Source organism: Melospiza melodia, chromosome 14, assembly GCF_035770615.1.
Source record: "Melospiza melodia melodia isolate bMelMel2 chromosome 14, bMelMel2.pri, whole genome shotgun sequence".
Taxonomy (NCBI): domain Eukaryota; kingdom Metazoa; phylum Chordata; class Aves; order Passeriformes; family Passerellidae; genus Melospiza; species Melospiza melodia.
In genome coordinates this window covers 4,399,178-4,425,145 of record NC_086207.1, presented here as the reverse complement: position 1 = coordinate 4,425,145, position 25,968 = coordinate 4,399,178, and the positions used below count along the sequence as shown (strand labels likewise).

Below are 25,968 nucleotides of genomic sequence, written 5' to 3'. Positions count from 1 at the left end.
CTTACAAAGAACATGGACAAAGTCCTTCGCGTGTGCAGGCGGCGCTAGAAACAGAGGAGACGGACAGGGGTGAGCACGGAGAGCACAGAGCAGGGCCACGGCTGCCTGGGCAGGCAGGGCAGGGCAGAGGAGGCTGCAGGAGCCTGCAGGCACGGAGAGCTGCCACGGACACGGGCACGGACACGAGCATGGCACACAGCACACACAGCACCCATTGGTGTGCCAGCCTCTCCAGCCCTAGGGTGGGCACGGGGTCCTGGGGTGGGTGCAGGAGCACCTGTGGGCAGGGGGATCTGCAGGGGCTTTACCAGGGTCTGGTTGGCAGAGAGCATGGTGGCATCAGTGCTGTCCCCGTGCAGGGGCACCAGCGGCATCGTCCCGAATTTCTGCTTGGCCAGGTCGGAGGAGGAGCGGCGGCGCAGCACCACGGGGCGCAGGTCATCGTGCTGTGCACAGGGACAGGGTGGGCACGGGGGTCAGGCCCTGCCAGCCCCCTCCCAGCCCTGCCCAAATGGGTGGCACTGCCAGCCTGCACCCACTTGAGCACAGGGACAGGGTGGGCACGGGGGTCAGGCCCTGCCAGCCCCCTGCCAGCCGTGCCAGCCCCTCCCAGCCCCGCCCAACTGGGTGGCACTGCCAGCCTGCACCCACCTGAGCCTTGAGGATGCTGGTGGTCCAGTCCCACAGCTCAGCCTGCCCTGAGCACACCAGGTACCTGCAGAGCAAATAGTGGAGAAGCTGCCAGGGAGTGGGGGCAGTGGGGCCCACGTCCCCTTGTTACGTTGTCTGCGAGCCTGGGGGTCTCAGGTTCATCTACACTCCACAGGGCTAAATCTCTGAAAATTTCTGTGTGCCCAAATTGCTGCTTTAGGGCAAGGTGGGAGCTTTCAGGGCACCCAGCACCACCCAGGGGTGCTGGGGTGGGTGGAGAGGCAGGAAGGCTGTGTGGCAGAGACGTGGGTGGCCCCTGGAGCCTGGCTCCCATCCTGTGCCAGGGACAATGTGGCCCCACCACTCTGCCTCTGAATAGCCCCAGCTGTGCCCTGACCCCAGGGCCTTGTACCACTGCCCCTGGCTGTCCCACTCCCACTAAAACTGGGGACAGATCTCGACCTCCCCAGCCCCAGGACAGCAGGGGAAGGTACTCACAGCTGCTGCTTGTCCAGGGTCAGCGTGAAACCCCACCTGGAAAGGAACACAAGGCTACAGAACAGCACTGCCAAGCTCAGACACAGCCTGGGGTCTGTCGGCAGTGGGGCAGGGGGCTGAGCTCGCCCCATGGGGGCCAGGTGTACCCCAGCAGCTGGGCTTGGGTGCCAGGAGCAGGCACTGAGGGATGGATGTCTGCCCCAGTGCCATGCCTGGGAAGGTCCCACTTACTGAGCTGGTGGCTTCAGCTTCTTCCTAATGCCCATGTAAACCTTGGCAGCGTCCAGGGGCCACTCACGCTCTGGCTTGGCACTCTGGGAAAGGACATCCAGTGGGTCAGCCCGGCTTGGTGCCAGCCTCCCTGCCAGGAGAACAGCCACCACTGTGCTGCTACTGTCCCCAGGCTCCTCCTGCCACCCCTGGGGCTGAGATCCATCCCACAGCATCCCCCTACCCTCTTCTCCTTGAGCAGCAGCAGCCTCCTGTCCTGGATGACGAAGTAACGCTCCTGGAACTTGCTCCCCAGCAGCTTGGGGGGCTCCTCCCGGCACTTGAGCAGCCCACACTTGGGGGTCTCACGCTTGGCACCTGCCCAGTGTGGGGACAGAAGGGTCAGGGGGGGCTGGCAGGGTGGCATTGCAGGGGGACCCCACTGTGGGATCGCTGATGGCTGCAAGGGGAAGCTCAGGCAGAGCTGTCGCCCTCTGGGGACACCCCGAGGGGCCGGGTCCCCTTGTGCCTGCCTTACCTGTGAAGAGACAGCTGCCCTCGCCGATGGGCACCTTCCTCACCAGCAGGTACGCAGAGCTGGGCTCCGGGAGCTTGCACCACTGCAAGGCCTGCTCCAGCACCTTCTCCTTGGGGTGCAGGGGCCGCTCTGGGGACACAGGGACACTCTCACCACCGTGCCAGCTCCTGTCCCCTCTGCCACCACCAGAAAGGCGGTTTGATGTTGGGTTTACTAGGATTGTGATTCGTGTAATACCATAACCTCCAAGTTTTAGAAGCAGGGCTGCCAGTAGTATGGAACTGGCAATGGGAGGTTCTATATGGTCTTTAGGCAGTCACAGAAGCAGGTTGTATAGGGAGGCTTTAACTACAAAGGCTAGGAGATGAGTTAGGCTTGTGGCCAGGCCTGATCAAGAAGAGTTTAATGTAGGATGTGAAAGTTTGAGTATTGGGAAGTATAGTGTGCCAATTTGATTGTGCAGGTGCAGGATAGCAATTAGTAGTGGGAGTGAGCTGGTGAGTGTATAAAATAGGAGATAAATGCCAGCATTTAGGTGTTCTGGTTGGTTCCTTCATTGTGTGATGAGGATGAGGGTGGGGATTAGGGTGGCTTCGAATGCGATGTAAAAGAGTATTTAGCTCTGAGGCTGAGAAGGCTGAGAGGATGAATAGTTGAGCTAGAACACTGTTGTAGCAAAGACTCGTTTGTGGTTGGTGGGTTCTTGTTCTAGGTGGTTTTGGCTCGCTGTCCCCCACGCCTGCCCCTCACCAGCCTGGCCATGCCAGGAGCACTCCGTGGGCCATCCCCCTGTGCTCACCCAGCTCCCCGTTCTCCAGAGCCTCAAAGGTCAGCCAGATGTCCAGGCTGGCGGGCACATTGCGCATCTCCAGCACTTGGTTGGTCAGTTCCTCTGCTGTCATGGTGGGGGACACCTGGGGCCGGACACACAGGGAGCTGCTGCAGTGGGTGGTGCAGGATGGGCCCCAGGGGCACCAGGGGCTCCCTCCCCACGTGCTCTGGCACAGCCCTGCTCTGGGACTCACCTTCAGGGTGACACAGCAGTCGGACACCTTCTGCTCCAGGTACACCTCGATGATGAGGTCTCCTGCCTGGGAGAGCTGTGGGGAGAGTGGTGGCATTGGTGAGGTGTTGGTGTGGGCGCTGAGCACATCCCACCTTTCCGGGGCTGGAGATGGTGTCCTGGGAAACTGGGGCTGCTCCTTCCCCAGGCAGGAGCCTCAGGGTGGTGGGCACAGGGGAGATAAGAGGGGGAACATCCTTTCCCAAAAGTGGATATGGGACAGTGGGGACCCATGGTGGGGAGCTGGGAGTGTCCCCATCCTCCAGCCAGCCCCTCCAGCCCAGGGGTCCCTGATGTGGTGGGGGCCAACAAGCACACTCCCAGTACCTGGGTGTCCTTCCAGGTGGTGATCAGGCTGTTCTCCAGATCCATCTGGGATACCTGATCCTCATCAATCTGCCAGAGGAAGGGTGCACAGGGTCAGCGTGGAGCAGGATCCGGCTTGAGGACACAGGGCCAGGGTGGAGGGATGCAGGGGGAGGCAGAGGTGGGGCTGTGGGGGGATCCAGGGGGTCAGAGCCAGCATGGACGGGGCTGCAGGCCCCTGCTTACATTGAAGATGCTGACATAGTTATCGATGAGATCTTCCATCACCTTGACCTCGTGCTCCCCTTTGCCGTCGGTCTGGAAGAGGCTGGGTGCGAAGAGCAGCGACAGGTTCTTGGTGCTCATCTGGTTGAGGTCTGCACATTTCTGCACCCTGGCACAAGGAGCACACAGGTGAGGGGCTGGTCCTGCTCAGGGTGGGGTTTCAGCCCCAGCCACCCTCCTCTGCCTCATACAAACAGCCTGGATGTCCCCAGCCCCTCAGCACTGGGAACTCCAAACTGGGCAGTTCCTGTTTTGAGAACTTCCCTCTGACACCAAACCAGACAACGGCGCTACCTCAAACTCTGACTCACAATGGGAATTGAATGTTTTCGGTCTTTTGGGGGCACTGGATGATATTTACAGCCTGCAGGGTGCTGTCCCTAGTCCCAACCCTCCTGTTGCTCCCCCTTGCTGGAGGATGACTTTGGGAATGTTCAAGGTGTCCCAGCACCAGCTGTGTGGGTGGAGCAGGGCATGGGCCCTCCCTGTCTCTTAGGGATAGGTGCCAGCACTCCCTGGGCAGCAGGGAGACCCCCAGGGCTGGCTGGACATGGGGACCCTGACTGGGGGCCCCACTGACCGGTAGAGGTGCCCGATGAGCGCAGCCAGGGTCTTGTGGTTGAGGCGAGGCAGGCGATGGATGAGCTCCTTGTACCGCTCCAAGCGCTGCGGCTTCGAGGAGATCTCTGGAGGGAGGAAAACCAGATCCTGGCTGAACCCAGTGATCCAGAGGTGACACAGCACCGAGGCTGGCACCAGGACCCATCCAGAGGAACCCTAGCCCCAGGGTGTTGGGGAAGATGAAACAGGAAAGCTTTATAAATGCAATTGTCTGGCAAAAGATTTTGAGAATATGAAAACTATAAGTGAGATTGAAATGAAAGCAAGCTTTGAGATCCCTCAGTTACTGAACAACTGGAAAACAATGGTGTGGCCAGCTGAAGGTAATCCCCTTTTGATGAAACAATTCCCTCTGCCTGCAGACAGCTCCAAGGGTCAGAGCAGACCCTACAGCTTGGCAGAAGGGGCTTAAGAGGAGTTTTTAGGGTTTAAAATGTAACACAGTATGGTGATGTAGTGATTCTTATAGGCTGTATGGAAATGCTGCAGGATTTGTATCTTGTACTAGATTGGTTAGTGAGAATCAGAATATTCAACACAGAAGAAGATTTATGGTATTGTAACGGGAACTTTGCTCTCTTACCCCATTTATTTTTTTACCCCTTTACGCTCTTACCCCTTTTACTCTCTTACCCTTTTATTCTCTTACCCTCTCGTCCTCTCTCCCCCTCTCTTCTCTCAGTCCTGCTCCAGCTGTGTTTGGCAGCTCCCAGCAGGGCCCTGCCCCCAGGCCCTTTGCAATAGACCCCAAGTTCCTGACCTGGCTGCAGAGATCTCTCGTCTCTGTCCCAACCATCCTATCCCCGTCACTCCTACACAGGGAACCCAGCGTGGAGCAGGGCTGGGTGAAGGAGGTACCTGCAGCCTCCTTCCACTGCGGGTGCAGCTCCAGGGTGAAGATGGGATCTTCCAGCTCCCGGAAGAACCTCTTGAGCACGTCGGTGACATCCTCGATGAAGTTGTCGCTGATGCGCAGCTTGACGTTGCGAGCGTCCCGCCGGAACTCCTCCATCAGTACCTTGATCCGGGACTTGGCTCCGTTCTTGCGGTAAATCCCCTCGTGCCGCAGCCCTGGGACAGGGACACGGGGTCACAGGGGCCGGGTCCTGCTCAGAGAATCCCTCATGGAGCTGGTGGCCCCGGAGTGGTGCCTCCTGCCTGGATTGTTGGCCAGCCCGAGGTGCTGGAGGGCACAGGGACGTGCTGGGCTCACCGTACTGGGTGATGAAGGCGATGCAGGAGTCCACGATGATGGGGATGTCTGCCCTGCTCAGCTGCTGGTCCCTCAGAGCGTTGCCCCGGCCCCCTGCCGAGGCCTGGATGTCACTGTACCACGCTGCCGAGTCTGCCCGCGACAAGCCCTGCAGGTAAAATGTCCTGAGAACAACAAGGGCAGAAAAGAGGGAATGAGGGTAGTCCCAGGGGCAGGTTATCCCTCCTGCCTGTAACAGGGAGCCAGGCTGAGCTGAGGGACACCCTACACCACCAAAACACCCCTGCAAGGCCCTCGGTCTCAGCCCTGCTGTCTCTGTAACTTTCCCACCAGGGATTTGGGATCAGCATTGGCCCATCCCTGTTGGAACCCTGGCTACTGAGAATTTCAGACTGTCTGTGCTGACAGGCACTGATCCCCAAGAGAACACTGCATTTGACCTGAGGCCGTGGAGAAGCTTCCAAAAGGGAATGATAGCACTGGGATTGTAGGTATGGAGCTTGAATAGAAGTGTGTAATATCACAGGGTGGGAAACTTAGAGTTTGGGGTTTTAGAATATAGTAATATATATAAAGCAAGATGGAGGTTTTAAGGTGAAGGCTGGTCCTTCTTCTTCACCTTCTCCTCCATGGATTTGGGTGGTTTTGTGTAATTGGATAAAGAAGTCTGCACTGCAGGCCACGGGTGGCTGGTTATTGGGTTAAAAGTAAAAATAATTTAGGTGTCATTTCTTAATTGGACAGTTTATCCTTAAAAGGCTTGGTAGAGAGCGAGAGATGGGGCTCCATTTTTTAGTTTTTCAGAGTGAAGTGTTGTAGAACTCAGGGTTTGTGAGACTGTGGTGTAGATAAGAACCAACGAACATCTGAGTCCCAACACATCCCAAAGTGCCTTTTCTCTGGGCAGCAATCCGAGGTTGCTTGTCTCACTCCCCATCACCTTCACGGCCAGGACTCACCTCCCCATCTCCACCAGGACAAGCAGCTCCTTCTTCTCCGGGGTGTCCGTGGGGGGAACCAGACCTGCATTGGGCGAGAAGCTGAGCAGTCAGAGCCAAACAGGGCCACCACGGTGCCCGTCCCGGCCCTGTGAACTCCCGGCACTCACTGAGCTCCTGCAGCCGCCGCAGGTTGATGCTGTCCTCGGCCCCATCCTCCTCGGCGGGGCAGATGAAGAGGTGGCTCTTCTGCAGGATGAAGAAGGCCCTCTGCCAGCGCTCGGGGTTCAGCATGCACTTGTAGCGCAGCTGCCCCACGCGCTGGAACTCGTAGCCCAGCAGGCAGTGGCAGCTCACGGGGGTGAACCACTGTGGGATGGAAGAGGACATAAGTGGGGTGAAGACAACCCATGAGGATGCTGTCTGTCGCAGACATCTTTTTATGGAAATCCTTTCCTTAGGATTTTTCTTCCTGAGAAGTTGAGAGGCCTCAGGAACAAAACGTAAACAATGGTTATCTGCTGCTGTGGAATGCAACAGGTGCATCTGTGATTGGCTCGTGTGGTTGTTTCTAATGAATGGCCAATCACAGTCAGCTGGCTCAGACAGAAAGCCTGAGGGAGCTGCCTTTGTTATCATTCTTTTCCTTTCTATTCTTAGCTTAGCTAGCCTTCTGAGATGAAACCTTTTCTTCTATTATTTTAGTGTAGTTTTAATGTAATATATATCATAAAATAATAAATCAGGCCTTCTGAAATATGGAGTAAAATTCTAGTCTCTTCCCTCAACCTGAGACCCCTGCGAACACCATCACAGGGGGCAGATCACCAGGGAGGACAGGAGCCCTGGAAAGGGCGGAGAGGCTTCCCAGAGTGGATGAAGGGCATGGGGAGCTGTGAGGAATCACAGTGGGTGAGCAGGGGCAGTCTGGGGGCACACTGAGGCTGGCTCACCTTGCCGATGGCGCTGGCCCAGGCTTGCAGCGTTTCGGGCCCATCAGTTCCCAGCTGCTGCACTTTCTCCCCAGTGAGGAAGAGCTCAAGGGTGAAGCGAAACCTGCGGAGGGTGAAGCAGCCGTGAGGGCAACCCTGCCCCTAGAGCCAGAGCAGGGAGCCCAGCCCTGCTGCCGGTGTGCCCCACGCTCTCTGGGCAGGACTGGGGGCATGGCTGGGGGTACCTTTCAGTGGGGCCAGGGCTGGTGAGTGCCTGGTGGGCTCTGTTGACCCCCAGGGAGAGGAGATCCCCGCTGTCAATGTGGCCCAGAGGCTCAGGGCATTTCTCAGTCTCGAAGAAGAGCAGGGCTCTCTCCAGGGAGCACCACGTGCGCTGGAAGTCTGCAGGAACAGGGGCTCAGTGGCACCGGGGTGGGCACCTCTGCCTGCCCTCCCCAGCGCCCACACTCACCCTCTTTGCTCTTCCTGGCCCCTGGGAGCTTTGGGGGGGCCGTGGCCCGGTACAGGTACCCGCAGTGTGTCACTGGCTGGGTGATCTCGTTGTACACACCCTCAGGACCTGGGTCCTGTGCTCGGGGGCTCCCTGTGGGACACAGTACAGAGGGTAGGGGGGTGTCGGAACTCAGTGAATCCCTCTGGGTATCCAGAGTTGCTGAGGACCCCACCGGGGGGCTCAGAGACCCTGGCAGGCAGCCCAAAACACCTGCAGATTTGATTTTGACCCCTGGAGCAAATTACCAGCTTTGTATGAGGACATGAAAGTCACACAGGTTTGAATAGTGTAATAACAAAATGATCACAAGGTGAAAATGTAGATTTTAGGATTTTTGGTATGGGGGTTATGGGGACAAGATGGAGGAACTTGGGCGTGTCCAGCCTTTCTTCTTGTTCTCCATTTTCTGCAGTGATGCTGGCACTTTGGGGTTGGTTCAGAATAGGAGTTCACCATCTAACATAGGTGATGGTTATTGGGAATTAAGTGTAAATATCTTAATATACTACGTAGTTTGTAGTATAAAATGACAACACCACCTCGGGGTCAGTCAGAGTGCCTGTGGCTGCTCTGCTGAGCAGATCTCGGCTGCCAGAAAGAAAATTTTATAGATAAGAATTAATAAACAACTTCAAGTCCGAAAAGTGAAGAGCTCTGACTCGTTCTTCAGTTGTGTGGGCCGAAGCAGAGACATCCTGCACATCTTGGGGCAGCAATTATCAAACAGCAACCCGAGGTGGGGGGAGCAGGAACCCACCAAATTGTGGGTACAGAGGGAGATCCCCTCATGCAGGTATAGGCAAAGGGGTGTGCAGGCATGGGGTTCCCTGAAAAGGGACTCCAGAGGGACCTGCTAATCAGAGATCCCAGAGGAATCCTTCAACAGGGTGAGTCCCACAGGGAGCGCTGACACCCTGAGTGTCCCCGGCCTTGGGCCATGCCAGGAGGGGCAGGGCCAGCAGAAAAGAGGAATTTCCTCCACCACAGCCAGATGGGGCTCGAGGCTCCTCTTTACCTGAAAGGTTCCTGGGCCTTTTGCTCTCTGGTCCCCACCAGAGGTCGGCCCCCGGGGCCGCCTCGCTGGCAGCAGGGTCAGAGGCCAGGGCAGCCTCCGAGGATGAGAAGAACTGCAGGATGGTCTTGAGCAGGGCTGGTCCTGCCACTGCAGAGCACAGTGCCTGGGGTGAAACAGCCACATTTAGGGATCCCACCCTGCTCATGGAGACCCCAGTGCTGCCCCAAGCAGCCAAACCAGGGCACAACCTCCCAGAATCTGCCTGGCATGAGGGAGCGAGCACACGCAGCCAGGCAGGAGGGGCTGGCACCTCAGGCCAGGAGCTCTGGGGTGGCTCCAGCCCCTGGAGGTGTCCCCTACCTGCAGCACCTCCTCCTGAGTGCCGTAGTGAGGGTGGGGCAGGCGGTACCGGCCCTCCCGGTACTTGCGGGTGATGAATTCCCGTCTCTGCTCGGCGCCGCTCTCCGGGGTGATGGCCTCGCTGGCGGGGAGCCTGGCGGCCCAGAACCGGTTGGCTCGGTCATTCCCCAGCACGATGAAGAGCTGTGGGAGAGTCCCGTGGTCATGGCGAGCCCCAGGGTCAGCAGGAGGAGCAGCATTCCCAGAGTTCCTGCATCCTGAGGGGGGCTGTGGGGATGCTGCCCTGCCAGGAGCAGCCTGGGCCCTGAGCACAGCACGCCCTGGCCTGAGTGTCTCACCTGCACAATTTCATTCCACCCCAAGTGCCTCACCTGCAAATTTCACTGCACTCCTGAGTGTCTCACCTGCACAATTTCATTCCACCCCAAGTGCCTCACCTGCAAATTTCACTGCACTCCTGAGTGCTTCACCTGCACAATTTCACTGCACCCCCAAGTGTATCACCTGCATGATTTCATTGCAACCCTGAGCGCCTCACCTGCACAATTTCATTGCACTCCCAAATCCCTCACCTGCACAATTTCACTGCACCCCCGAGTGCCTCACCTGCACAATTTCACTGCACCCCTGAGTGCCTCACCTTCGTGATTTGCCTCACCTGCATGATTTCACTGCACTCCTGTCTCACCTGTATGATTTCATTGCACCCCCGAGCTTATCACCTGCACCATTTCATTGCACCTATGAGTGCCTCACCTGCACAATCTCACTGCACCCCTGAGTGCCTCACCTGTATGATTTTATTGCACCCCCAAATGCCTCACCTGCACAATTTCGTTGCACCCCTGAGTGTCTCACCTGCAGGATTTCATTGCACCTATGACTGTCTCACTTGCATGACTTCATTGCACTCCTGCCTCATCTGCATGATTTCACTGCACCCCTGAGTGCCTCACCTGTATGATTTCATTGCACCCCCAAATGCCTCATCTGCACTATTTCATTGCACCTGAGTGTCTCGCACAATTTCATTGTGCACCTGAGTGTCTCACCTGCATGATTTAATTGCACCCCCAAGTGTATCACCTGCACAATTTCCTTGCACCCCTGAGTGCCTTGTCTTCATGATTTCCTTGCACCCCTGAGTGTCTCACCTGCATGATTTCATTACATCCCCGAGTGTCTCACCTGCACGATTTCATTGGACCAGACGCTGGTGTCCAGCTTCAGGCTTTGCACCTTGGAAATGTTGGAGCCCAGGCTGCGGTGCTGCCCTGCAGGGAGCAGGAGAGTCAGCACCCCTTGATCCTGCCAGGGAACTGAGCCCCAAGTTATGCCCACATCCCAGGCAGACCATGCCTGCCCAGGCCAGCCCAGCCCACAGCCCGAGGATGCCCCTGTGCCCCCCAGGAGCTGTCCCACCTGCACACTGCTTGCAGATGACCACGCAGAGGTTGATGGATGCCCAGTCAGGACTCTGAGCCCAGCAGTCAGCACAGTGTTTGTTGGCTTTGTTGGACCAGATCTTCTCTGCCACCTCGTAGTCGTAGAGCATCTCGGCAATGGCCTCCTGCAGCGCCTCCATCCACTCCCGCTTCTCCCGCTCCGACTCGGCCACAAAGCTGGGAGCACAGCACAGCCCGAGCTCAGGGGCTGCTGCCACCAGTGCCCAGCCAAGCCCCAGGCTGCTCCTCCCTGCCCATCCCCTGGATCCCAGCATACCTGAACGTTTTGGAGGGGGTGATGAGCTCGAAGCTGCGGCTCTTGGCCTCGCGGATGGTGGAGCCACGCATCTCGATGAAGAACATGGCGATGCCCATCTTGAAGAACTGCGATTCAGGGTGACAGCGCTGTTGGTTCTGCTGGGCACCACCCTGGGCATGCCTGTGGGGTTGGGGCTGCAGCCATGGCACCCCCAGCACCCCATCCCTGCTTTGCCTGGACAAACCCCTGCTGCTCCCTCAGCCACCTCTCATCTGACATAAAGCACCCTGCAAACACCTTCAAATGAAAGGCAGCTTCTGCCCACAACCCTGAAATATGGATACCCAGGTGTCCTGGGCTGCAAGATGTGGTTTCTATTCTATTTCCCATCCATTAGAGCTGGGGCAGTTATCCTCTGTTCATGGGGCAGTTTTTCCTTTATCTCTCCCCCAGCCAACCCTCCCTCCAGCAGATCTCTGCTGTCCATGGCCACTGAGTGTCCCTGCAGGGCTGATCCAATCCCAGCATCCCATGGGGAGATGCTCCGCCCAGGGGAGGAGCCAAGCATTCCTGCCTGGATCCAATCTGGGCCTGGCACAGCACAGCAGCCTTTGCCCCCTGCACTGCCAGAGGAGCAGCTTTCTGCTGCCCTGCATGGCCAGAGGGAGCCCAGGCCCATCTGCAGCAGCCCTGGAGCTGCAGAGGAAAACTCCCCCCTTGTGCAGGATCCCTGCTGCAGCAGAGCCACAGCTGGCACTGCAGGAGGGCTGAGCCCCCCTGGGATGGGGCTGGGACACCCCCTGACACACAGGGGGCAGGGACTGCTCTCACTCTGGCAGTGTTTGTTCGTATTACTGCATTGTTTATTTTATTTTATTTTATTTTATTTTATTTTATTTTATTTTATTTTATTTTATTTTATTTTATTTTATTTTATTTTATTTTATTTTAATTTTCTTCCCTAATAAGAAACCTGCTCCCATCTCTTTGCCTGAGAGCCCCTTAATTTCAAAATTACAATAATTCAGAGGGAGGGGATTTACATTTTCCATTTCAGGGGAGGCTCTCTTCCTTAGCAGATACCTGTCTTTTCAAACCAAGACACCAGGTCCCTTTCTTTTGGAGATTCCAGTCAGGGACCCTCATAAAACAAATATCAACCTGAACCAAGTCCTCAGAGCTGATGCTGCTTAGTGCACAGCAGGCACCTGCAAGTGAAGTGATGGAAATAAAAGCAGGGGTGCTAAGCAAATTCAGCAGGAAGGAAGTGAGGTGTTCTGTGGGCAGCAGGAGCAGCGTGGGAGGTGACAGGGGCCAGCTGTCCCTGTGGGTGCCCCTTGCAGCAGATGTGTTTGCTGCTATTGATCCAGCAGCCCTGGGATGGGTTGGGATGCTTGGTTGGTGTGACCAAGGCCAAAACGCCTGGTGGAGATGATGATGATTTAGTGATAGTGAGAAGGTTGGGAGGGGTGTCCATTCCTGGTACCCACCACTGCTGCCCTCCAGGATCTCCAGCTTCTTGCTCTGCCATTCCCTTTTTCCTGCCCACCCATTTCCTCTCTGTTCTCCCTTTGGCACCGGCCCTGGTTCAGCTCCCTCCATCCCTCTCATCCCTCATGGGGGTTTGGCCACAAACCTGCTCGCTCTTGTACAGCCATATCTCAGGCAGGCTCAGGGCTGCGAAAACCTTGGACTTGTGGCCCTTCAGCTCCAGGGTTCCTGACTTCTGGCAGTGGGCAGTGTTGGCAGGCCGGGGCCGGGACCCCACCAGGCGCTGCTCCATCACCTTCTTCTGCAGCGTGGAGCACCACTCATTCCTCTGGGCTGGGGAGCAGGCAGGAGGGAGCGGGGCTGAGCCCTTCCCACAGCCCTGGCACGGAGCAGAGCACCCAGAGGGCAGGCAGGGAGGCAGGGCATGTTTTGGGGATGGGGTGAGAGCTGCCTGTGGGGTGCTCTGCCTGGAGAAGGGAGGCAGGGATGGCTCCTTAGGGCTGGTGGGCCCTGGCCCAGGTTTTCACTCACCCTCATTCTCAGCACGGAAGACAAAGATTCGGTGGCTGGTGATGACCTGGAACTTGTTGTCCTTGGTGGAACGAGCCATTTCAATCACTGACAGTGGGATCACTCCTTTGGGATAGGGCTCCTGGAACAAGCCCCACGTGGAGTTACCCCCTTTGCCCTTCCCACAGGGCACCTCCATGACCTGGCACATCCTCCACACCCCTTGGGTGCTCTGCTGGTGCTGCCTCACAGCACAGCCTGTGGGCACCAGCAGCCAGGTGAGTCCTGGGGATCCAGGAAGAGGTGGATCAATGGCTGAGACCCTATTTCCAGCAGGCCTCCCCTTTCCTGCTCCCTGTTGGCAGGGTGGCCCTTGCTCTCCTGGGTTCCCCATGGCTGAGGCTGTGCTGGGAGCCTGCCAGGCATCAGCTGCTCCACCCTGGTGATGGCAGAGCACTGTTGGCTCCTTCCAGAAGGACAAGGGCAGGCCAAGGGGATGTGGCAGCTCCCCAGGTGCTGTCGAGGTTCAGCCTCCCCACCCTGCCCCGCTGTGCCCTTGGTACCTTCTCACTGCTGGAGTACATCAGGTTCTTCCCATCGAAACGGACGTAGCGCCTCTGGAAGACATAGTTCCTGTTGGGATGGCAGAAAAACTGTTGGGAAGAGGATGAGTGCCCCTCAAAGACCCTTCCTCCTCCCAGGCACCACTGCACAGAGGGGCACCCAAGAGGTTCCTCTTCCAAGGGGAGCACAGTGACCAGTGCAGCAACCTCACCTTGCCCAAGGGGGCTTTACCTACAGGGGCTGCCCCATCCCTGGAGGCGCTCCAGGCCAGATGGACGGGGCTGGGAGCAACCTGGGATAGTGCAGAGTGTTCCTGCCCATGGCATGGTGTGGAACGAGATGATCTTAATGTCACAGATATGTTTTATGAAAAATCCTTTCCTTAGGATTTTTTCTCCTGAGAAGCTGAGAGGCCTCAATAACAAAATGTAAACAATGGTTATCTGCTGCTGTGGAATGCAACAGGTGCATCTGGGATTGGTCTCATGTGGTTGTTTCTAATTAATGGCCAATCACAGTCCAGCTGGCTCGGACTCTCTGAGAGTCAGGAGCTTTTGTTATCATTCCATTCCATGCTTTCCTTTCAAGACTTCTGAGGAAATCCTTTCTTCTATTCTTTTAGTATAGTTTTAATATAATATATATAATAAAATAATATATTCCTTCTGAAATATAGATACAAATAATATACATATAAATATATTAAATATATAAATAATTATAATAATTATAAAGATATTAAATATATAATCAAATAATATATATAATAAATATATATAATATATATAAATATATAAATAAATAATAAATTCCTTCTGAAATATATACAAATAATAATATGTAAAAATATATTAAATATATAAATAATATGAATATGTTAAATATACTTAAATATATATCAATATATAGAAAAAATTAAATATATGTGAATATATTAAATTATATAATAAATATATATAATATAAAAACTCCTGATATATATAAATAATAATAAAATATAGAAATACATTAAATATATAAATAATTATAATAATTATAAATATATTACATACATAAATATATATTTATATATAAGTATATATTTATATATAATAAATATATGATATATATAAATATATAAATAAATAATAAATTCCTTCTGAAATATATATAATAAATAATAAATTCCTTCTGAAACATGGAGTCAGATCCTCATCTCTTCACTCTTGCTGGGACCCCTGTGAACACCACCACAATTGGTGACCCCGAGTGATGAAAAATTCCCACAATCTTAGGGTCCCTCCCAGCCCAAAGCCCACTGTGACCCCACGTCACCCCACGTACCCCTGTGGGGACAGCTTGTCCAGCCAATCTGTGACCCCACGTCACCCCACGTACCCCTGAGGGGACAGCTTGTCCAGCCAAGCTGTGACCCCACGTCACCGCACGTACCCCTGAGGGGACAGCTTGTCCAGCCAGCCGCTGAGCATGGTGGGCCGCGGCTCGCACAGCGAGGTGAAGCTGGCGTAGGGGGAGATGGTCAGGTCGTCCAGGAGCTCGTCGGGGTACAGGTGTGCGGGCAGGCTGAACGGGGAGCCCTGTGCCCGCGGCGCCTCCACCGTGGAGTAGCCCTCGGTGTCGCTGTGGGCGATGCGCTCGATGAGCCGGCTGCGGCCCTCCTCATCCTCGCTGCGGCCCTCGCTGCTGCACTCGCTGCTGGTCCTGTGCCAAGAGGGGCTGAGAGGGAGCTGGGCACCACAGCGTGGACCTGGGCAATGCCAGGGGACACCTGGCGCTGCTCCTGGGCACCACAGCATGGACCTGGGCAATGCCAGGGGACACCTGGCGCTGCTCCTGGACAATGCCACCCCGTCTGGGGTCACCTGGCACTGCTCCTGCCTGGGCACCACAGCATGGTCTTTGACAATGCCACCCTGTGTGGGGACACCTGACACTGCTCCTGGGCAATGCCACCCCATCTGGGGACACCTGGCACTGCTCCTGGGCAATGCCACCCCATCTGGGGACACCTGGCACTGCTCCTGGGCAATGCCACCCCATCTGGGGACGCCTGAAACTGCTCCTGGGCAATGCCACCCCATCTGGGGACACCTGGCACTGCTCCTGGGCAATGTCACCCAGTCTGGGGACAACTGGCACTGCTCCTGGGCAATGTCACCCAGTCTGGGCTCACCTGGCACTGCTCCTGGGCAGTGCCACCCCATTTGGGGACATCTGGCACTGCTCCTGGGCAATGCCACCCTGTGTGGGGTCACCTGGCACTGCTCCTGGGCAATGTCACCCAGTCTGGGGACACCTGGCACTGCTCCTGGGCAATGCCACCCCATCTGGGGACATCTGGCACTGCTCCTGGGCAATGCCACCCAATCTGGGGACAACTGGCACTGCTCCTGGCCTCAGCCTGGCCTGCCTGGGGCACCCAGGGCTGTTGGGGTTTGCACCTCTGGAAGTGCTCAGGAGCCCCATGGCCACCAGCAGCCCAAGGCTCAGCCAGTCCTGTGGGATGGCACAGAGGCTGGGGCTTCCCTGCTTTGGGGAATGTCACACAGGCCACCACCACACATCTCCAAACCCCTGGCATCACCTCCTGCCCCCCTTCACAGGCAGCAAAAGGAAGCCAGGCAGATCCCCAATGCTAAATCCTGCTCTGTGCTCAACACCCAGCCCAGCTGCTCCCTCCCTGTGCCCTCAGCATTCCCAGCACTGTGGAACTCCTGCCAGGACATCTCTGTGCCTGCTGGGCTGCTGGAACTCCTGCATCCATCCCCATTCTTTGGGAAACCATGCTAAACCCCCAGCCATTCCCTGCTGGGGCTCTCCAGCCATAACAATAAAAGGAAATTGTAAAAATAAACTGCAAAGCTGCACCTTCCCATCAGCCCTCTCAGGCAGGCGTTTTTCTTTCCCTGGAAAGGAAATGTGCTGGAAAATGTCTGTCAGCCCCAGGAGCTCACAGGGGCCTGCCCAGGTGCAATGGTGATGGGAGGAAAACATTCCTGGGACACCCCAGCACCCACAGGAGAGCATCCCACCAAATTGCCCTGAGGATTTAAAGCCAGGGCAAAGAGAAGGCTCCTAAAAAGGCAACAAGGATGATCCAAGACTTGTCCCAGCTTCTCTCTGAGGAGCACCTGAGCAAAGTGGGCATCTCCAGGGGACAGGGTGGGTGATGGGGCAGGGTCATGAGTGTGAGGAATGAAACCCTGGAGATGAGAGCTCTTTTTCAGAGTAGTAATTGGTAGTTATGTTAATGAAGTTGATAAGGTCTTAATTTGAAGTGTTGGTCTGTCGTTAAACATTGAATGTTACAGTTCTAGGACCTGCCTTTTAGTTACCCTGTATTTGTACCTCTCCCGGTCATACTCTGTATTTGTGCCCCTTTCCCTCTCACCCGGATTTGTATCCATTCCCCTCCCAGACAGAATTTAAATGAGAGGCTGTGGGAACTACATGAACCCTCTCAGAACAACAAACCAGCGCATAAACGAGGACTTTAACCCACCAGAACCGCACTAAATCACCCACCCTTGACCAGAGCCGGATTCCATCCTGTCACCATAATTTTAATAGTTCTCAGCTTGGAGGATCCCCCTAAGCTACAAGCCGACATCATAAAGGCCTTTTTAAAGGAGCTGCTCTCCTGGCCCTGTTTATTACAATGAGGAGAACTGGAGGGGCTCTCTTGGCCATCACTGCCTCAGCCTCAGGAGCTGGGTGACTGTCAGAACTCAGTGCATCCCTCTGGGTGTCCAGAGTTGCTGAGAACCCCACCGGGGGCCTCAGAGACCCTGGCACGCAGCCCAGAGCACCTGCAGATTTGATTTTGACCCATGGAGCAAATTACCAGCTTTGTATGAGGACATGAAAGTCACAGAAATTTAAATAGTATAATAACAAAGTGATCACAGGGTGAAAATGTAGATTTTAGGATTTTTGGTATGGGGCTTTTATAGGGACAAGATGGAGGAACTTGGGCATGTCCAGCCTTTCTTCTTGTTCTCCTTGTTCTCCATTTTCTGCAGTGGTGTTGGCACTTTGGGATTGGTTTAGAGTAGAAGTGCACTGTCTAACACAGGTGATGGTTATTGGGAATTAAGTGTAAATATGTTATACGTAGTTTGTAGTATAAAAGGACAACACCACCTCGGGGGCAGTCAGAGTGCCTGTGGCTGCCCTGCTGAGCAGATCTCGGCTGGGCAGAAAGAAAATTTTATAGATAGGAATTAATAAACAACTTCAAGTCCGAAAAGTGAAGAGCTCTGACTCGTTCTTCAGCTGCACGGGCTGAAACAGAGACATCCTGCACATCTCGGGGCAACAATTACCAACAGCAACCTGAGAGGGGACATCAGACAGAGCCAAGGAGCAAGGGGCAGAACCACGTGGGAGAGGAGCAGATGAGCTATAGGAATCCTCCTTGGAGATGGAGACAATTTTGGAGAACAAACCCAGAGAATGTGAGAAAGTGTCTCCAGTGTAAGATCATGAGAAGCTTCAAGACCAGGGGAAGGACCCCAAACACTCCTAAACTCTCGCAAGACCTGGATTTGGGCACTGCCTCATGCTAGGGCAGGCCCTGGACAGGCACCTTCTGAGGATCAGCTGTCCCTGGTCCACACAGGACAGAAGCAAGCCCAAAATCTGCCTGGGAAGATGCTGGAGCCACCCCAGCTGGGTCTGCTCAGAGAAACGGGATAGTGCCAGGGCTGAGGAGGGGATGGAGAGGGAACACGGCCCAGGAAAGACAAGGAATGGCCCTGGCTGGCCTCGAGGCTCCGAGCACAAGGAAAATCGCTGTTTAATTAGCACAACAGAGCCTTGGCACGGTGACTCATCTGGCTGGAATCCCAGCCTTGTCTGCAGATGCTTCAGGAGGGACTGGACAGGGAACAACGGTGTGGCTGGAGGACTCTGAGTCACAGACAGACAGCAGCCTGGAGTGCCAGGCCTGAGGGGGAGGCAGACCCACGGAATGGGGCAGGAAAAGAGGAAAACGGGAAAAAATCCACGTCAGCCCCTCCCTGACCTGAGCCTTACAGTCAGTGCAGCTGCAAAGAGACAGAGGGCTCTGAGCATCTGGCAGGGACAGGCAAAGCCCACCCTCGGTGCCTGGTGAGTGTGACCCAGTGCCCTGAGCTCTGTGGGGTGACAGGGACACTGCTGTGCCACCTCTCTGTCCTGCTGGCGCTGCGGCAGGGCACCAGCACCTCAGGGGCTGAGCATCACCAGCGTGGAGGAAAGTGCTCAGGCTCAGAGCAGGTAAATCCCACCTGCTGCACCCTCAGCTCCCGGTTTGCAGGAATTTTGCATTCCTCTTCCTCTTTCTGAGGGTATTTTCTTGCAAGTGAGGAGGCTCTGCTCACCCCTGACACTGGCACTGTACACCCCAAGCCAGGGAGCAGCGTGGGCCTGGACAAAGCTCTTCCAGAAGAGGGCAAGAGGAGGTACCACAGGTAGGAAAAGGGGCAGAAGGGCCTCTCTGAGGGTTGGGACTGGGAAATATTCCCCATGACCCAAAGTGGATGGCTGGGCTGCAGAGGATGGCTGGTCATCCCCAGTGACACAAGGATGAGGACTGGAGAAACACCAGTGGTGCAGGGGAGGATCAGGAGGTCCCACAGAGGCAACAGAGCCGGGCCAGAGGTGGCCAGCAGCCCCTTGGACCCCACAGCTCTGCTCCAGGGAATGGGCTGGGACCAGAGGGGCTGGGGTGGGGTGATGGAGTCTGGGAGTCTGACAATTAATTACAAACACAGTCAAAACCTCCTTCTTAATCAGCTCAATCCAAATAACAATCTACATCCACTCTGGAGCAGAAAGCCTCACCTCCTTCTGCAAAAGGGTCTCAGAGCTTTTCTGTCTCCTGTTCCACTCTCCACACCCCAGCCCTGCTTGGGCTGGGAGGAAAAACCTGAACTGCTGTCCCTGACAGTGCTGATGGTCACATCCTGCCTCTTCTCTGCCAAACCCCACAGCTGCCAGTGCCTGGCCAGTTCCCTTGGGGTATTCTGAATCCCAAATCCCTGGAAGCCCCTGGATGCAGCCAGGTCAGTGCCCAGCTCCTCTCCGAGCTCATTCAAAGGCTCCACAGCATTTCAGTATTTCTGTATTCATATTTCAGTATTTCTGTGTACAAAACTCCAGTTCCCAGGTGCTGGAGCTCTGGATACTGAGAATTTCAGACTTTCTGTGCAGACAGACTCGGACCCCCAGGAGAGCACTGCGTGTGGCCTGAGGCCATGGAAAAGGCTCCCAAAATTGATTGCTAGCACTGGGATTATGTGTAGTTGATTAGCAGTGTGCAATATCACAGGGTGGAAAACTTTGCAGTTCCCCATCTGTGCGTGTAATGTGTGCCACCAGATCAGGTGCCACCATGGTGCCACACACCCAGGGCACGAGAGGCACTGGGAGTGTCCCCAGGCTGGGCAGAAAGGCAGGACAGGGACAGGCACTGGCCAGCAAGGCCACAGCAGGGCTGGAGGCCACAGAGCTGCAGCTTCGCCTCCTCCTCACTGAGCAACACAGGAAAAGGAACCCTCCCCATCCGAAATGGGAAGAGCAGCTTTCCTTCCTCTTTCTGAGATGCTATCAGGAGTCATGGAAAGTACATTTCAAAAGTGTTTTAAAGGTGCCCCTCACAATTTCGCTGTCCTCCACCACAGAGTGCCCGAGCAGCAGCAGATATGATGATCTGGTGCTGCTGGAGCCCTCAGGGATTGCACAACCCCTCACCCAGAGCTTGGAGCCAGCTAATTTCCAAGTAATCCCTGTCCTCCGTGGTGTTTCCCCGTTCCCAGAGGCCAAACCCAGGTTCCTCTGGGTGTGCAGTGTGCAGTGCCCCTGGCGCTGCCCCAGCTGTGCCCCCTCTCAGAAATCTCCCACCAGCACAGCTCCTCTCATCTCCAAACCCATCAGCCCTTCTGGAGGCTGCTGACACCATCCCAGAGGCCCCTGATCGGCTCTGACGTGGGGTAAGAACCCCATTCCCTGTAAGGCTGTCCCCAGGGCTGTCCCCAAGGCTGTGCCCTGTCCCCTGTCCCCAGCCCACAGGGGATCCTGATCCCTACCTGCAGCCTTCCCGCTCCAGCTCCAGCTCGGACACGGCCTCGTAGCTCTGCTCAGAGGCGCTGCCAACACCCTGGGAGGAGAGAATGGTCACAGCTGCTGTCCCCTGTGCCCTGTGTCCCATCCAGACCCCCTCAGCCTGCCTGGCCCTCAGTGCAGGGCTCACCTGTGACCCTGACCCACAACCACAGAATGTGCTGAGCTGGAGGGACACATCCAGCCCAGCCCCTGGCCCTGCCCAGACCCCCAACAATCCCCTCTGTGCATCCCTGGAGTCCAAAGGCTCCTGGAGCTCTGGCAGCCCAGCTCTGGGGCACCCAGGGCTGTTGGGGTTTGCACCTCTGGGAGTGCTCAGGAGCCCCATGGCCACCAGCAGCCCAAGGCTCAGCCAGTCCTGTGGGATGGCACAGAGGCTGGGGCTTCCCTGCTTTGGGGAATGTCACACAGGCCACCACCACACGTCTCCAAACCCCTGGCATCACCTCCTGCCCCCCTTCACAGGCAGCAAAAGGAAGCCAGGCAGATCCCCAATCCTAAATCCTGCTCAATACCCAGCCCAGCTGCTCCCTCCCTGTGCCCCCCAACATTCCCAGCACTGTGGAACTCCTGCCAGGACATCTCTGTGCCTGTTGGGCTGCTAGAGCTCCTGTATCCATCCCCATTCTTTGGGAAACCATGCTAAACCCCCAGCCATTCCCTGGGCAGCCTGGGCAGTGCCAGCACCCTCTGGGGGAATGAACCTTCCCTGGGCACTGCTGGGCACCGTGGCCTTACCAGCTGCAGCTCCTGACTCTGGGATGCAGGGTGACAGCAGGGGACAGCCACCACCCCCTCAGTGACCCCTCACCTTTGTTTCCCGGGGCGGCCCCACATGGCCGAAGATGGTCTCGCTGTAGGGGGTGATGGGGGGCTCATTCCCCTCTGTGGGCAGAGAGGGAGGGAAAGCATCAGAGGGGAGGCAGAGTGCCAGCCCTTTGGACGGACCCCCGAGCCCACCACAGAGCCCCCAACACCCAGGGAGTGTGACACAGTGACACAGTGACACAGTGACACAGGGGCTGGGCTGTGCCTGGAATGGCCAGGGATAGGGCTGGGGGCATGCAGGGGCTGTGGGTGACCCCCTCCCCTCTCCGGGCACCCCGCGGTCCGTGCCATGCCCCGGGGCTCACCTGGCCTGCCGCTGGGTCTCTGTGGGATGGGGGGCAGGGCCCCGGGCCAGCCAGGACTGCAGGGAAACAGGACAGGGGTTATGGAATGGGGCCGTGCTGTCCGGTCTGGCTGCTGCCGAGCCCGCCTTTGTCCCCTGGAATGTGCAGCGTCCCCTCCCTGCTCCCAGTGCCCCCCTTCTCCCTTCTCTTCCCACCCTGGCACTGCTGGGATGTTTTCTGGCACTGTGGAGCATTTCCCACGGCAGCATCTCCCCCCTCTGTCATCTCCCACCTCATTCCCAGCCCCAGAACCTCACTCAGCCACCCCTCAGCATGCCGGGGACCCCCAGCCCTGCTGCCAGAGGGGCGCAGAAAGGGCAGCAGCCCCTCCCTGCATCCAGCAGGAGCCATCGGGAGGCCCAGGGCCTTGCTGTCATCGCAGAAGGATCCCAGCTGCCGGGGAAGGCATGGGGAGGGTGCTGAAAGGGGTTGGTGAGCACCTGGGGGCAGCAGGGCCAGCTCTGGGGTGGGTCCCGGGGCTGGGGGGGGTCTGCACCCTCATCTCGGCACCCTCATCTCTGCCTGCTCTGCCCCCTCTGGTCCCGGGGCTGGGGGGTCTCTGCACCCCCATCTCCGCCCGCTCTGCCCCGTCCCTCAGCGCTGAGGGGAAGCCTCGGCTCACCCAGACCTGTCCTCCGGCCGGGGCTGCTCCTGCGGGCAGGGGGCGGGGGGCGGCGGGACCCCCTCGCCCCGGGGCCCGTCCTCCCCTCGCGGCTCCTCCGCGGCCGCCGCCGGGCGCTCGAGTCCCTCGTAGATGACATTGGAGACCATCTGCAGCCGGGGCTGCCCCGAGCCCGGCTCAGGGGGTGCCCGGGGGCACGGCGAGGGGTCCCCCCTGCCCGGGGCAGCCTCCTGGGCACTGCCAGGGCCGGGCTCGGCCGCCGGGGCCCTGTGCCTGTGCCGCGGGGGCACGCTGGGCACGGACGGGGGGCACGTCTGTCTGTCCTCCGCTGTGTCCAGGCTCTGTCCGTGGCTTGGGGATGGCCGCGTGTCCTCCCGAGCGCTGTCCCGCCCTCGCAGCCGGGACGCGATGGCACCCATGGTCGCGGCTGCCCCCGGAGCCGCCTCCGGGCTCTCCAAATCCGTGGAGCTCTCCCCTGGCACGAAGCCCTCCAGTACCACAAAGGCTGATGGTGCCCGCTCGCTGCCCGGGCCGTGCGCTGGCACCGTGGGGCGTGCGAGGGGCGCGGGCACCGATCCCTGCTCCGCCTTTGAGCGAGGGAACACCGTCCTGGGCTTGGGAACCGGCTTCGGGGCGGCAGGAGCAGCGTCCTTGTCTGCAGGCGGTGCCTGGCCGGGCACGGGGACACGCGGCTGCGTCCCTAAGGTGTCGCTGGTCGCTCCCGGCTCTGCTCTCATGGCATCCTTGCCCTCCTGGGGGGCATCCAGCACCTCCGTGCCCCGGCAGTGGGGGTCTCCTGCCGCGGCTGTGCCCCGGGGTCGGCTCAGCAGCCGAGTCTGCTGCGCCAGGGTGAGGATGCGCTTGCGGTGCCCGGTGGCGGTGATGCCGATCTGCTGCAGGTGGTGGCTGTCCAGAGAGGTGGCATCTCTGGCCACGTGGTATCCGTGCTGCTTGAAGACATCCCGGTACCGCTCCAGGTGGATGCTGGCCAGCCAGTCTGCGATATCCGAGTCAGGCCCGCACGGGGAGCTCATGGCCCTGGGGTGCCTCCGGACGGATGCTCAGCCCATCATCTGTGCGAGGAGGGGAGAGAGGGGCTCAGGAGGCGGCAGGAAGGGAAAGGGGGTGGGTTCAGATGGCGTGAAGGGTGCGGATCCCGCGGCTGGGAGCGCTGGATGCTCACAGAGGTGCCCACACAGAGGGCAGATGGCGGTGGCGTCCCCCAGCCACTCACCTTCCACTCAGCTCCGGGAGCCCCAGTCCTGCTGATCCCCAGCTCTGCAGCGCTCCCCGGGGCTGCCGGAGCCGTGACCCGAGCCTGGGCAGGGACCGAGGCTCACGAGGAGCGGGGTTGGGGCAGATGCCGAGCTCCGGGGGCTCCGCGGGGCTGGGGTGGATATCGAGCCCTGGGAAGCTCCGCGGGGCTGGGATGGATGCCGAGCTCCGGGACGCTCCGCGGGGCCGGGTTGGATGCCGAGCTCCGGGGGCTCCGCGGGGCTAGGGTGGATGCAGAGCTCCGGGACGCTCTGCGGGGCTGGGATGGATGCAGAGCTCCGGGGGCTCCGCGGGGCCGGGGTGGATGCCGAGCTCCGGGACGCTCCGCAGGGCCGGGTTGGATGCAGAGCTCCGGGACGCTCCGCGGGGCCGGGTTGAATGCAGAGCTCCGGGACGCTCCGCGGGGCCGGGGTGGATGCAGAGCTCCGGGGGCTCCGCGGGGCCGGGGTGGATGCCGAGCTCCGGGGACTCTCGGGGAGCGGGGCTGGGATGGATGCAGAGCTCCGGGACGCTCCGCGGGGCTGGGGCAGACGCCGAGCTCCGGGACGCTCCGCAGGGCCGGGGTGGATGCAGAGCTCTGGGACGCTCCGCGGGGCCGGGTTGAATGCAGAGCTCCGGGACGCTCCGCGGGGCTGGGGCAGACGCCGAGCTCCGGGACGCTCCGCAGGGCCGGGTTGGATGCAGAGCTCCGGGACGCTCTGCGGGGCTGGGATGGATGCAGAGCTCCGGGGGCTCCGCAGGGCCGGGTTGGATGCCGAGCTCCGGGACGCTCCGCAGGGCCGGGGTGGATGCAGAGCTCCGGGACGCTCCGCAGGGCCGGGGTGGATGCAGAGCTCCGGGACGCTCCGCGGGGCCGGCGGGCGGGCAGAGCCGCGGGGTGGGGGCCGGGCAGATAGCGGGGGAGCCGCGGCCCCTCCCCGGGGATGGATGATGAGCTCCTGTGCCGGCCAGCGCACAGGGGAGGGCTCCGCGGCCGGAAGGGCCAGACCATAATCTGTCTCTCTCACTGCTGGCGAGGGCATGGGAGAGGTCAGCATGACTCACGGACAGACAGAGGGGGGACAGACTCCCACCCACCCACACACACACACACCCGCACATCGCTGCGGAGGCACGGGCAGGCTCGGGTGCCACCAGTGACGCTGAGCCCGAGGTGACTCCGCGGCACAGCCCGGGACAGAGCCCGCTGAGGGCCTTTTCCCATGAATCACGCAGCTCCGCGCTAAACCATCTGTGCTGACTGTGCTGCCACTGGCTCTTTTTCCAGTTCCTCCATTTCCCTCTATTGTTCGGCTCGGGCTTCCTTCCTGCTGCCTGCACGCTCCCACGCATCCCCTGCCCCCTCCCGCCGAGCCGCGTCCCGAACGGAGCCGGGAGAGCCGGGCTGAGCCCCCGTGCCCGGGCCGGGGCTGCCCGGGTGCCCTGCCAGGCTGCCGTGTGCCCGCCAGCACGTGGGGGACGCTGTCAGCGAGGAGGAGGAGGGACAGCCACGGGGAGGGGGACAGGGGGACAGGACAGCTGTCAGGCTGCGTTGGACCGACGGAAAAGGCCTGGCAGGGCAGCGATGAACCTCACAGAAAAGTCAGAGCAGGGCAGCGATGAACCTCACAGAAAGGGCAGGGGAGGACAAAAATGTCCCACACAGAAAGGGCCTGGCAGGGCAGGGCAGGACAGGGCAGGGCAGGACAGCGATGTCCCTCACAGAAAAGGCAGGGCATGGCAGAGATGTCCCTCACAGAAAAGGCAGGGCAGAGATGTGACACACAGAAAAGGCAGGGCATGGCAGAGATGTCCCTCACAGAAAAGGCAGGGCAGAGATGTGACACACAGAAAGGTCAGGGCAGGACAGCGATGTCCCCCAGCGATGTGGGCTGGGCGTCTGCGCCCCAGGGTTTAAGGGCTGTACCCACTTCTGCCCAGCAGCTGGGGCCCAAATGGGGCAATTTCCCCCTTTTTCATGCCTGTATCGCCCTGAGGGATCTGCGGCCGGCTCTCCCCGCTGCCTGCCCTGCTTCTCCAGTGAGGAGATGGCTCCCGACACCTCCCGTGCCCTGGGCTCTGCGGCCGTGCTGTAGTGTCGCCCTTTGGGGCAGTGACACTTCACGGGCAAGTAGGCACCATTCCCCGTGCCTACCAAGCCCTGCCCAGCTGGCACAGTGAGCACGGGCTGTCCCAGCCCTGGCCCTTCCCCACCGTGCCCAAATCTGTCCCATCCCTCTCCTGCCACCCCCGCGGTTGTCGCTCACCTCTGGCGGCCCGCAGCCCCCCGGCCCGGCTCCGGCGGGTGGGTGGCAGTGTCCTGGCTCTGCTGGGGCAGCACGGAGGGTGGCAGTGCCCTCTGGGCTCCGGGGGGATGCCAGGGCAGTCCCGTGCAGGAACCGC

General features: G+C 58.4%; 1 protein-coding gene across 1 annotated transcript in view; it reads right to left on the bottom strand.

Moving 5' to 3' along the window:
• ARAP3 (ArfGAP with RhoGAP domain, ankyrin repeat and PH domain 3) overlaps positions 1-25,968 on the bottom strand; it is a 27,805-nt gene extending 1,837 nt beyond the window's left edge. Inside the window, exons 1-33 of the mRNA XM_063168473.1 lie at positions 25,833-25,968; positions 22,312-23,384; positions 21,651-21,706; positions 21,329-21,402; positions 20,484-20,554; positions 14,845-15,114; positions 13,413-13,482; positions 12,871-12,991; positions 12,485-12,672; positions 10,867-10,973; positions 10,567-10,766; positions 10,333-10,418; positions 9,145-9,327; positions 8,785-8,947; positions 7,728-7,859; positions 7,501-7,657; positions 7,277-7,379; positions 6,494-6,692; positions 6,345-6,408; positions 5,386-5,549; positions 5,031-5,243; positions 4,132-4,237; positions 3,513-3,660; positions 3,288-3,356; positions 2,923-2,997; positions 2,697-2,811; positions 1,898-2,026; positions 1,604-1,737; positions 1,381-1,463; positions 1,150-1,185; positions 652-715; positions 309-446; positions 6-44 (exon numbers count right to left, since the gene is read on the bottom strand). Coding sequence (XP_063024543.1) covers positions 6-44; positions 309-446; positions 652-715; positions 1,150-1,185; positions 1,381-1,463; positions 1,604-1,737; positions 1,898-2,026; positions 2,697-2,811; positions 2,923-2,997; positions 3,288-3,356; positions 3,513-3,660; positions 4,132-4,237; positions 5,031-5,243; positions 5,386-5,549; positions 6,345-6,408; positions 6,494-6,692; positions 7,277-7,379; positions 7,501-7,657; positions 7,728-7,859; positions 8,785-8,947; positions 9,145-9,327; positions 10,333-10,418; positions 10,567-10,766; positions 10,867-10,973; positions 12,485-12,672; positions 12,871-12,991; positions 13,413-13,482; positions 14,845-15,114; positions 20,484-20,554; positions 21,329-21,402; positions 21,651-21,706; positions 22,312-23,345 — 4,791 coding nt within the window. The 5' untranslated portion in view covers positions 23,346-23,384; positions 25,833-25,968. The remainder of the gene's footprint in view (positions 1-5; positions 45-308; positions 447-651; positions 716-1,149; positions 1,186-1,380; positions 1,464-1,603; positions 1,738-1,897; positions 2,027-2,696; positions 2,812-2,922; positions 2,998-3,287; positions 3,357-3,512; positions 3,661-4,131; positions 4,238-5,030; positions 5,244-5,385; positions 5,550-6,344; positions 6,409-6,493; positions 6,693-7,276; positions 7,380-7,500; positions 7,658-7,727; positions 7,860-8,784; positions 8,948-9,144; positions 9,328-10,332; positions 10,419-10,566; positions 10,767-10,866; positions 10,974-12,484; positions 12,673-12,870; positions 12,992-13,412; positions 13,483-14,844; positions 15,115-20,483; positions 20,555-21,328; positions 21,403-21,650; positions 21,707-22,311; positions 23,385-25,832) is intronic.